This window comes from Thalassophryne amazonica, chromosome 1 (assembly GCF_902500255.1).
Source record: "Thalassophryne amazonica chromosome 1, fThaAma1.1, whole genome shotgun sequence".
Classification (NCBI taxonomy): Eukaryota; Metazoa; Chordata; class Actinopteri; order Batrachoidiformes; family Batrachoididae; genus Thalassophryne; species Thalassophryne amazonica.
Genome location: NC_047103.1, coordinates 30,091,232 through 30,103,807, shown reverse-complemented (window position 1 = coordinate 30,103,807; position 12,576 = coordinate 30,091,232). Strand labels below are relative to the sequence as shown.

At 40.4% G+C, this 12,576-nt stretch overlaps 1 protein-coding gene across 1 annotated transcript in view; it reads left to right on the top strand.

Moving 5' to 3' along the window:
* The window catches only part of LOC117507793 (cadherin-10-like), a 118,361-nt gene extending 107,522 nt beyond the window's left edge, over positions 1–10,839 (top strand). The window contains exons 11-12 of the mRNA XM_034167595.1: positions 2,393–2,644; positions 10,265–10,839. Of these exons, the coding sequence (XP_034023486.1) occupies positions 2,393–2,644; positions 10,265–10,746 (734 nt within the window). The 3' untranslated portion in view covers positions 10,747–10,839. The remainder of the gene's footprint in view (positions 1–2,392; positions 2,645–10,264) is intronic.
* Positions 10,840–12,576: the final 1,737 nt, after the last annotated feature.

The window sequence follows — 12,576 nt, the reverse complement described above, 5'->3', positions numbered from 1 at the left end:
AAAACTTCAGGTGAAATTACAAAACCATCCCTGAGAACCATCCCTGGTTCTCAAGACCAGACACCTAGGGTGGCTCTACTCTACTCTAATCTTCTATTCTACTCTTTATTTTTTCTTTTTAGATATTTAGATATACCTTAGTATATATTAATAGAGTTCTACCTTAGAATTGGAATGTATTAAAGAAGACATACCATATGTCTTGTCCAATACATTCCAATTCTAAGGTAGAACTCTATTAATATATATACCTTAATGAATTGTCATATAATACCACATAAAAAGTTGACTTTGTATCAGCAGAATGCGCTTTTATTTTTTAGTTAGTAGCAAATTATTCCTCCAACCAAGGATCTAATATTTTCACCACAATTTGTGTTTTTGTTTTTCTTTTAGCAGGTCAAATAGCAATGAAGGGATTTTAATGACAGTCAGTGAATAGACAGATAATGTAGGATCCATTACAAGTGTCATGCATTCATGAACATGGGGTCTGGGAGAGTGTGCACTCTCTGAGTCCCTTCTAGAAACTTTATTTATTTATTTATTTGTATTGTTGATTAGATACATGGATATTACCAAGTCACTGAATATGTTTTGGACTTCATTTTGCTCAATTATTAATACAAGTGTTTTACTGTATGAATCTTTTTTTTTTTTTTTTTTTAGTATTAACTACTTCTCAAAATCTGGGAGACCATTAAAAAGAAACCTAATGATGGAAGCCACAAAAGCACTCATGGTGAATGTGAAGGTGTGATACGCTTCTGTGGGTGTGACTGGAGAAACTGGCAACTGTGCAACTTTCATCTGTTACATCACTAGCTATAGAGGGACATGGTGAAATGGAAGAGATAAGGGTGTTCCTACAAGAAAACAGATCAAATATATAATTTTAGATATTTTTAGAATTTATATATATATATATATATATATATATATATATGTCTGTCTGCCTGCCCGGGATAAACTCCCAAACTATAATATGTAGCCCTAAAAACTATATATTCTGAATCCCCATGACATGGGGAACAAACTGGTACCATTTTTTTTAAAAGTTGAACGTAACCAAAATATTAATGCTTTAATCTATTCTCTTTATCTATTTATCTTTAATGGAATTACTGGGCAACCGGGTCAAGCTGCCCTGGTTGCCCAGGTCTATAGATCTATAGACCTTTAATTATGGAATTACTGGGCAACCAGGGCCATAAAAAAATAAATAGAAACCCCGCCCCCATCCTGAGGATGTCATCAAGAAAGCCTGAGTACAAATAGTGTAAAGCGGTCAGAATTCTAATTCCACTCCACCCCCCCCCCCATCCTGATGCAAATTTGTATTTTTTGTTTGTGTGTGTGTGTGTGTTACAAGAATTTGTGTCAATTAGCGCCTTCAAATCGTCGTCCGTCATCAAAACAAACTCTGCCATGTTTCGCTAAAGACTGCCGCCACTAACGGGCAGTAGTCACAGAGTGCAATAGTACAAAACATAATCCAAATTTGCGCGGTAAATGGAACCAAATTGCATACTAAATGCAACACAAATAGGACGAATAGTCCATGTGACATGACATAGAAAGCACCTATATATATATATATATATATATGACAAAATTATGGACTGCATATTCAAGAGCACCCTAAATCAACACTTTTACATTTAGATTTCTTAAGACAAAGATCTGGGCTTTCAAGTCACTGAATATGTCTTCATTTACGTCATTCACATAGAAATACAAATGATATGGTACTGTACAGTAAATCTCCCTGAACAACTTTAGTACAAAACAATAAATAAACCAAAGTTTGAGTCACTGGGAGCCTTCTGGAAAACTGCCGCTATAATTATGTCTTCCATGTCACAGCAATGGAAGTTTAATGGTGTGGTGTTCTTGTGGCTTCCCTCACTAGTCTCCTGCTTGTGAAGTCAGTCAAATTTTATTTAGAACTGTTTGAAGGTAGCTGGCTTTAAATGTGATACTTTGGTTTGACAATAACACTAGCAGTGGAACTGCCAGTGTCCATTGCTGAAAAGTACTTCAAGCCAGAACAGGCTGCATTGGACTCTCAACATGAGAACAACGGGAATTTTAATAAACTGAATGCACCACAAATTAGTTCATAAAAAACCCTCTAGATATAATGAGGTATTACTTTTCCAAACACACACTATTAGATGATGAACGTTAATGATGTGCTTCAGTTCATTTGAGAAGACTGTAGCTTTTGAGCAAATTATAATGTTTGTTTTTGATAGGTTTGATATTTTCTTTAATTAGGTGTTTACCAAGTGCGCCAGCATTTCTAGCATCCTTGAAAATTGTTCAACAGAATGCTGAGCAAAAAATAATTTAATGTGAACTGAAATATCTCACCACTTTCTCCCCACAGACAACACTGCCAACATCCTGACGCGGAGGGGAAGCTTCAGCCGCCGTGAAATGAGCGTCTATTTCCTGCCTGTAGTCATCTCGGACAATGACTACCCCATTCAGAGCAGCACAAGCACGCTGATCGTGCGCGTGTGCGCCTGTGACAGCCGTGGAAACATGCAGTCATGTAATCCAGAGGTTCTTCCCTTCTCAGACGGTCTCACAACCGGAGCTCTAGTGGCCATCCTGCTGTGTGCCATTATCCTCCTTAGTGAGTTGCATGTGGATTTGCGGGATCGTGTTAGTGCCGTGCAAATGTCTCAGGCATTTTCCTTGACTGGCTCATCACCAGTACAACAAATTTGAACATTGTTAAAGATTTATTTAAAACCTGAATGATTAAAAAGAAGCGCGCACACACACACACACACACATTGACCTTACTTTCAAGAGATTTACAGTTAGCCATGTTTCCAGTTGTGCTGTAACTGGCACTGACAATGTTACAAAATGCAAGTGTAAACCAGGCAGTGTTGCCACAGTTACTTTGAAAAAGTAATCCAATTACTGATTACTGATTACTCCTTGAAAAAGTAACTTAGTCACTTTACTGATTACTCAATTGTAAAAGTAACTAAGTTAGATTACTAGTTACTTTTTAGTTACTTTCCCCAGCTGCCGACAACAACCCTCTGCCACCTCAACTCCACTGAATTTTGGAGGTGATCTGGATCCGGATTCTGGGTCACTATATCAGTGTATAGGCTTTTAAGCATTATGTCAAAACTATTTTATGGTTTCTCACCAAATATCCACCATCAAAAAGGGAGTTGAACCAACAGGTGACACTCCCAATGTAACAGTCAATCTTTGTTCATATTTTCATCTATGGTTATGAGGGTTGGGTCATGACCAAAATAATTAGATCATGGGTACAAGTGGCCGAAATGGGTTTCCTCAGGAGGGTGACTGGCATCTCCCTTTGAGACAGGGTGAGAAGCTCAATCATTCGTGCTTGCCTCTACTGGTGGTTGGCTCTCACTGCGGTATTGTATCACTTCCTGTTCCGGAGCACAGCGGTGTTTTGCTGTATCTGTTAGCTGTTTAATCTGCGCAGTTAGATTGATCTAGTTAACTAGATAACGATTTGTTTCACAGTGTAATCTTCACGTGCCTTAACTAAAGCACTCCCTCTGCTGAATCACCTCTAAATTATTTACATGTTATTCACTTTGCGTGTTTTTAGGAATCCGCTAGCTTAGCGCAGCTACTAGCTCTTAGCCGGTTTAGCATGGCGGCTTCTCCTGTCTCTCCCGCACTTTTCTGCTCTGGGTGTGAAATGTTTAGTTATTCCTCGGCCTCCTTTAGTAGTAATGGTACTTGTAATAAGTGTAGCTTATTCGTAGCTTTGGAGGCCAGGCTGGGCGAATTGGAGACTCGGCTCCGCACCGTGGAAAATTCTACAGCTAGCCAGGCCCCTGTAGTCGGTGCGGACCAAGGTAGCTTAGCCGCCGTTAGTTTCCCTCTGGCAGATCCCGAGCAGCCGGGAAAGCAGGCCGACTGGGTGACTGTGAGGAGGAAGCGTAGCCCTAAACAGAAGCCCCGTGTACACCGCCAACCTGTTCACATTTCTAACCGTTTTTCCCCACTCGGCGACACACCCGCCGAGGAACAAACTCTGGTTATTGGTGACTCTGTTTTGAGAAATGTGAAGTTAGCGACACCAGCAACCATAGTCAGTTGTCTTCCGGGGGCCAGAGCAGGCGACATTGAAGGAAATTTGAAACTGCTGGCTAAGGCTAAGCGTAAATTTGGTAAGATTGTAATTCACATCGGCAGTAATGACACCCGGTTACGCCAATCGGAGGTCACTAAAATTAACATTGAATTGGTGTGTAACTTTGCAAAAACAATGTCGGACTCTGTAGTTTTCTCTGGGCCCCTCCCCAATCGGACTGGGAGTGACATGTTTAGCCGCATGTTCTCCTTGAATTGCTGGCTGTCTGAGTGGTGTCCAAAAAATGAGGTAGGCTTCATAGATAATTGGCAAAGCTTCTGGGGAAAACCTGGTCTTGTTAGGAGAGACGGCATCCATCCCACTTTGGATGGAGCAGCTCTCATTTCTAGAAATCTGGCCAATTTTCTTAAATCCTCCAAACCGTGACTATCCAGGGTTGGGACCAGGAAGCAGAGTTGTAGTCTTACACACCTCTCTGCAGCTTCTCTCCCCCTGCCATCCCCTCATTACCCCATCCCCGTAGAGACGGTGCCTGCTCCCAGACCACCAATAACCAGCAAAAATGTATTTAAGCATAAAAATTCAAAAAGAAACAATAATATAGCACCTTCAACTGCACCACAGACTAAAACAGTTAAATGTGGTCTATTAAACATTAGGTCTCTCTCTTCTAAGTCCCTGTTAGTAAATGATATAATAATTGATCAACATATTGATTTATTCTGCCTTACAGAAACCTGGTTACAGCAGGATGAATATGTTAGTTTAAATGAGTCAACACCACCGAGTCACACTAACTGCCAGAATGCTCATAGCACGGGCCGAGGCGGAGGATTAGCAGCAATCTTCCATTCCAGCTTATTAATTAATCAAAAACCCAGACAGAGCTTTAATTCATTTGAAAGCTTGACTCTTAGTCTTGTCCATCCAAATTGGAAGTCCCAAATAGCAGTTTTATTTGTTGTTATCTATCGTCCTCCTGGTCATTACTGTGAGTTTCTCTGTGAATTTTCAGAACTTTTGTCTGACTTAGTGCTTAGCTCAGATAAGATAATTATAGTAGGCGATTTTAACATCCACACAGATGCTGAGAATGACAGCCTCAACACTGCATTTAATGTATTATTAGACTCAATTGGCTTTGCTCAAAATGTAAATGAGTGCACCCACCACTTTAATCATATCTTAGATCTTGTTCTGACTTATGGTATGGAAATTGAAGACTTAACAGTATTCCCTGAAAACTCCCTTCTGTCTGATCATTTCTTAATAACATTTACATTTACTCTGATGGACTACCCAGCAGTAGGGAATACGTTTCATTACACTAGAAGTCTTTCAGAAAGCGCTGTAACTAGGTTTAAGGATATGTTTCCTTCTTTATGTTCCCTAATGCCATATACCAACACAGTGGAGAGTAGCTACCTAAACTCTGTAAGTGAGATAGAGTATCTCGTCAATAGTTTTACATCCTCATTGAAGACAACTTTGGATGCTGTAGCTCCTCTGAAAAAGAGAGCTGGCGTCTCACTAATTTAGAAGATCTTCACTTAGCCTGGAAAAAGAGTCTGTTGCTCTATAAAAAAGCCCTCCGTAAAGCTAGGACATCTTACTACTCATCACTAATTGAAGAAAATAAGAACAACCCCAGGTTTCTTTTCAGCACTGTAGCCAGGCTGACAAAGAGTCAGAGCTCTATTGAGCCGAGTATTCCTTTATCTTTAACTAGTAATGACTTCATGACTTTCTTTGCTAATAAAATTTTAACTATTAGAGAAAAAATTACTCATAACCATCCCAAAGACGTATCGTTATCTTTGGCTGCTTTCAGTGATGCCAGTATTTGGTTAGACTCTTTCTCTCAGATTGTTCTGTCTGAGTTATTTTCATTAGTTACTTCATCCAAACCATCAACATGTCTATTGGACCCCATTCCTACCAGGCTGCTCAAGGAAGCCCTACCATTATTTAATGCTTCGATCTTAAATATGATCAGTCTATCTTTATTAGTTGGCTATGTACCACAGGCTTTTAAGGTGGCAGTAATTAAACCATTACTTAAAAAGCCATCACTTGACCCAGCTATCTTAGCTAATTATAGGCCAATCTCCAACCTTCCTTTTCTCTCAAAAATTCTTGAAAGGGTAGTTGTAAAACAGCTAACTGATCATCTGCAGAGGAATGGTCTATTTGAAGAGTTCAGTAGGTTTAGAATTCATCATAGTACAGAAACAGCATTAGTGAAGGTTACAAATGATCTTCTTATGGCCTCAGACAGTGGACTCATCTCTGTGCTTGTTCTGTTAGACCTCAGTGCTGCTTTTGATACTGTTGACCATAAAATTTTATTACAGAGATTAGAGCATGCCATAGGTATTAAAGGCACTGCACTGCGGTGGTTTGAATCATATTTATCTAATAGATTATAATTTGTTCATGTAAATGGGGAATCTTCTTCACAGACTAAGGTTAATTATGGAGTTCCACAAGGTTCTGTGCTAGGACCAATTTTATTCACTTTATACATGCTTCCCTTAGGCAGTATTATTAGACGGCATTTCGACTGCCTCCCATTCTACTCTTACAAACCCTAGGAACTACAAGTAAGCCTGCAGTCTGAGAGCGAAGCACTCTATTGGGGTGATATGGTACTACGAGGTCCCTAAGATAAGATGGGACCTGATTATTCAAAACCTTATAAGTAAGAAGAATAATTTTAAATTCTATTCTAGAATTAACAGGAAGCCAATGAAGAGAGGCCAATATGGGTGAGATATGCTCTCTCCTTCTAGTCCCCATTAGTACTCTAGCTGCAGCATTTTGAATTAACTGAAGGCTTTTTAGGGAACTTTTAGGACAACCTGATAATAATGAATTACAATAGTCCAGCCTAGAGGAAATAAATGCATGAATTAGTTTTTCAGCATCACTCTGAGACAAGACCTTTCTGATTTTAGAGATATTGCGTAAATGCAAAAAAGCAGTCCTACATATGTGTTTAACATGCGCTTTGAATGACATATCCCGATCAAAAATGACTCCAAGATTTCTCACAGTATTACTAGAGGTCAGGGTAATGCCATCTAGAGTAAGGATCTGGTTAGACACCATGTTTCTAAGATTTGTGGGGCCAAGTACAATAACTTCAGTTTTATCTGAGTTTAAAAGCAGGAAATTAGAGGTCATCCATGTCTTTATGTCTGTAAGACAATCCTGCAGTTTAGCTAATTGGTGTGTGTCCTCTGGCTTCATGGATAGATAAAGCTGGGTATCATCTGCGTAACAATGAAAATTTAAGCAGTACCGTCTAATAATACTGCCTAAGGGAAGCATGTATATGAAATATATATATATACAAGTATATTCAGAAATGAAATGAACGGCCCCTCAGTTTCACTTTATACACAGCAGAAACCAGTGCCGTGGTTAGCAAATGCATTAAATAGCAAATTAATCCACTTAATCAAAAGCTTTGTTGTGGTTCTCCTCAGTAAAGTACGTCACATGTTCATATGTTATTTCCTGACATCCTGAAACAGTCTGTGCAGACTATGTAGCAGCAGTGTACATGTCATATTACATAGGAAAAAACATGCAATGGTTATGGACACATCAACAAATAATGGGATTTAACCCTGCTTGCACAACTCTATGAATATGAGCTTTCACTCCACTGGGGGCAGCACACACTATTTTGCAGTGCCTCAAAATTATTTCTTTGTGTTGAGCTCAGTCCTCAATTTGACCTTGTTCTTCTTTTTTTTTTAAACCCCACTATGTGATCAGTGTCCTTACTGATACCAGCTAATTAGTATCGACCCTCTTTGCTTCCATGTGCTTGTTTTAATACAAATTCATGTCTGGTGGTGTGTAGATCTTCTGTCGTGTGCAAAGCACGCTGAAGGTTAAGCTCCACACTCCGTGCTTGAGGAAAATATCATGACATCTGCTCATTATCGGACACTTTTTGCACTTGGAACCTGCCGACAGAGTATCCGTTTGCCTCAATTTGATTCTGACAGGAAGGCACTGAGCTGTGAGCGATCTGTCTTTTCTGGGTGTCATTGCACAGTCTGTAAACATACCGCTGGTCAGTCAGAACTGTTGGTGCAAAACCTTTAATGCATCCCATCTTCATTTCTGGAAGGCGGTGTAATCAGGACACGGGTAGGAGGCAAATGACCATGCTGGGAGGTGTAGAAAGGGAAAAGACAAGGAGGTGACAGTCCAGGTGAAACTGGGTTTTTGTGAAATTGAAGTGGCACATTGTAACACCTTTCAAAATTCTGCTTCCTCATACTTTTGTTAGTTTTGTATTTTTTTTTATTTTTATTTTTTTGACTGAAAAATGATGAAAAGTGTTCAGGGTTGAATCTCTCTATTATAAAACAATCCAATATGTTTTTGATACAACCAAGAAGATACTTTCTGTAGAGCTCAAATTTTAGGGAGTAAGACATTTATGACACCAACATATCTGCTGATCTACGCAAAAAAAAAAAAAAAGGCAGCGATTCCAAAGGATTTCATTATCAACTCATTCTAACAAAGAAATGTAATTGAGGCTTGATGTTTCACAGTTTATCTTTTATTATAATAACTATAAATACACCCAACAACCAACCAACATACATCATGCTGTCATCTCGCTGCCTTCACTTGGACTGGCAGTAACAGTGTCATATAGTTCAGGATTTGCATAAAATAGACTGTCCGTCCATTTGAACCCCGCCTAGCTTGCGTCATTGTGACCCTTTGTCTCTTGTCACTGTAAAATGGCCACTCGGATTAAAAATTAATAGCAGCCTCTGTCAGTGAATGTGACCAAGATGAGACGGGGGTCCCAGCCACGCTTGACAGCATTTTAAACACTGCTGTTGGAGGACCTTCTGCTAGACAAACTATGTAATGACACAATTTACAGCAGCCAAAGTGTTTTTGTTAGTTTTTTCCATTGTATATTTGGTGAAAAAAAAAAATCATATCAGCAAAAATAACACTGATACCAAAATGTTTGCAAAAGACTCATAGAGGTCAATATTATCAACCAATCAATAAATTGGTTGGGCTCTACTTTGTATTATGTAACTATGCAATAAAGTGCAACACAATCCATTCCTATAAAATTCCTTGTTCAGTGTGGACGTTCATTTTCGACACCTGTTTATTGCAATTAAGGGTCACAGGGGATGTAGCCATCCCAGTGGTCACTGAACAAGAGGCGGCAAACACCCTGGACAGGATGCCAGTCTATCACAGTGCCACATACCGAGAGACAAAACACATCCACAACCTGACTCACAGTCAGTTTGGTGTTTCCAATTCACCTAATCTGCATGCCTTTGGAAGTGGGAAGAAGATGGACCACCTGGAGGGAACCTATGTATACATGGGTAGAATGTGCAAACTCCACAAAGAAAGCACCAGTAGGGAAACAATCCCAGGACATTATTGCAGTGAGCCTACAGTGCTAATAACTAATCCACTGTGCAACGTAGTAGACATTCATTTTCCATGATAAATTAGTAAGAAGCCAAAATTGGCCAAAAAAAGGGGACATTCTTATATATTTTACTACTATGCTGCAGCATGTTGGCACTACTTAGGCTAACCTTTTATTCTTTACAAACTGTGAACAAAACAAAGTTCAAAGAGGTACATTTTTCCATGATGTTACCTAACACAGTCAGACATGTTGATTTTGTTTCTACATCACAAAGCTAAATGCTCTTGTGACCAGTCTCGGGAGAGCCTCGAGCTGACTAAACTGAAATATAACTTTAAAATTGAGCCATTTACTGGTTCATAGTGTATTTTGATCAATTTCAGGTTTTGGGTATTGATGTAATCATGTGCATTACCAAATAATTGTTACATTCCTAAAAGGTGTGAGATATGAAGTTGAGTTATGCAGCAGAAAAGACCTCTAACAACCTTCCATTTTACGCCCTGAACATTCCATTCAAAAGACGAAGGAAAGGAAAAGCTTTTGCACTGAATGTTTAATAATAGGTTAACGCCTGAGGCGGTGTTGGGGATTTATCACTGGCAGAAAATGTCTCTCCCCTCTACTTTTTAATGTGTGACACATGTTAGAAGGCACACGTCTGATGCCAACTTTCCTGTGCCTGCTCCCCGCTGTTTTTTGTGCAGTGATCGTGGTGCTGTTCGCCGCCCTGAGGAGACAGAGAAAGAAGGAGCCTCTGATCATCTCCAAAGAGGATGTTAGAGACAACGTCGTCAGCTACAACGATGAAGGGGGCGGAGAGGAGGACACTCAGGCCTTTGATATCGGCACGCTGCGCAACCCAGAGGTTATGGATGCTAACAAGCTGCGCAGGGACATCATCCCAGAAATGTTGTTTCCCTTTCGGAGGACATCACTTTTAAAGGATAATACGGACGTCAGAGACTTTATTAATGGGAGGCTTCAGGAGAATGATTCAGATCCCACGGCACCCCCCTATGACTCCCTGGCAACTTACGCTTATGAGGGTAACGGATCCCTGGCAGAGTCCCTCAGTTCACTAGAGTCCACTGCTACCGAGGGCGACCACGATTACGATTACCTCAACAACTGGGGACCACAATTTAAAAAGCTGGCAGAGATGTACATAGGAAAAAGTCCCGACTGAGAGACTTAGAATCACAGCTGTCTGTTTTGTTCAAGTTAACTTTTGCTCTTTGTCTGTTGATCTAATGCATGTATTAAGAGAGCTGGACATGAATATAACATTGTTGTCATTTCCCTCCAGTGACCAGCCATGGTACTGCAAATATATTACAAATTTTTGATAATGCCAAGACAAAAGTAAGTTTTATGTAGGATTCAAGCCCATTGGTGGTGGGTTATCCCCAGACACCTTAACAGAAATTGAATGAAAGTCAACAATATCCCTGGAGGGGACGCCAGTGCATCACAGGTTAACTCTCCAGCCAAGGCTGGCACTAACTTACAGATTGGTGGACTGAGACAATGTAGATCAAGTGTCTTGTCAAAGAAAAGAGGCAGATAGTATAATTATAATTGGGAATAACTGGGAATCAAACACAGATTTACAATTGTGCTCAGATGTTTCCATATGAGCATCATGGGTTAGCACTCATGATGTGTTTTTGCTGCAACCTGGTCTCACGGCAAGTCGTGATTCAGTAGCACGAAATATACATTAATCTATTGGTTCATGATATTGTGATGAAAAGCGGCTCATTTTCATTACGGCAGCACAAATTCATTCCGTGATGGCTGCACGAAATTAAAGTGAAGCGGGGGGGTTGGGGTGGTTATGGTTAGTGTGGGGGGACGGAGTAGGATTAGGTTATGGTTAAGGTTAGGGTTGGGGGTAGGAGTAAGGTTAGTAATAGTGAGTTAAAAAAAGTCACGAAATGAGTCAACTTTTCGTGAGACTGGGCTGGTTTGTACTCACTCACTAATCTTCAACCACTTATCTGGGATCGGGTTGTGATGCAGCACGGTGACTTAGTGGTTAGCACTGTTGCCTCACAGCGAGAAGGTCATCGGTTTGATTCCCACCTGTGGCCTTTCTGTGTGGAGTTTATACGTTCTCCCGATGTTTGTGTGGGTTCTCTCCGGGTGCTCCAGCTTCCTCCCACATCCAAAGACATGCAGGTTAGGTGGATTGGAAACTTTAAATTCTCCGTAGGTGTGCGTGCGGGTGTGAATGTGTTTGTTTTTCTATATGTGGCCCTGCTACAAACTAGTATCCTGTCCAGGGTGTATGCCGCCTCATGCCCTATTACTGCTGGGACAGGCTCCAGCCCTGCCGCGACCTTAAATTGGTGTTTGTACCTGATTCTTGATTTTTTATTTTATTTATTTATTTTTTTGCAGTCATTAATATTGTATGCTCAAGTCCACCACTTGTAATTCTCAGTGGTTTCAGAGATGGGGTAAAGTTTATTCCTTCCATGAAATCCTTTGTGGGCATCTTGAATTGCTCCGTGTCTGACACAGGCCATAGCTACGGTCCTTTGTTGCCCCCGTTTGTGGCTTGAAGGACTATTCTACAGAAAATAAAATGAAAAAGCCGACTTGGTCCTTTTAGACGGAGGGTAAAGTTCAGTGCAGGCTTCGCCTCCTTCAGCCATGATGCAGAGCTAACTAAAGTTAGCTGCCTGTTTGTAAACAGAGACAGAAGTGCGCACCAGGGGGAAGGGCAGCAGTGGCTGTCTCCGCTCTGCCTGTCAAGAATTCTCATAACCCGCTCATACCATAGAGACGGTGTAAGGGAAAATTTTAGTGGTTTTGATACCGTTGCTTTTTCATACCATGGTATACCGTGAAACCGGTTATCAGCCCATGTCTAATTATATATATATATAGTGAGGAAAATAAGTATTTGAACACCCTGCAATTTTGCCAGTTCTCCCACTTAGAAATCATGGAGGAGTCTGAAATTTTCATCTTAGGTGCATGTCCACTGTGAGAGACATAATCTAAAAAA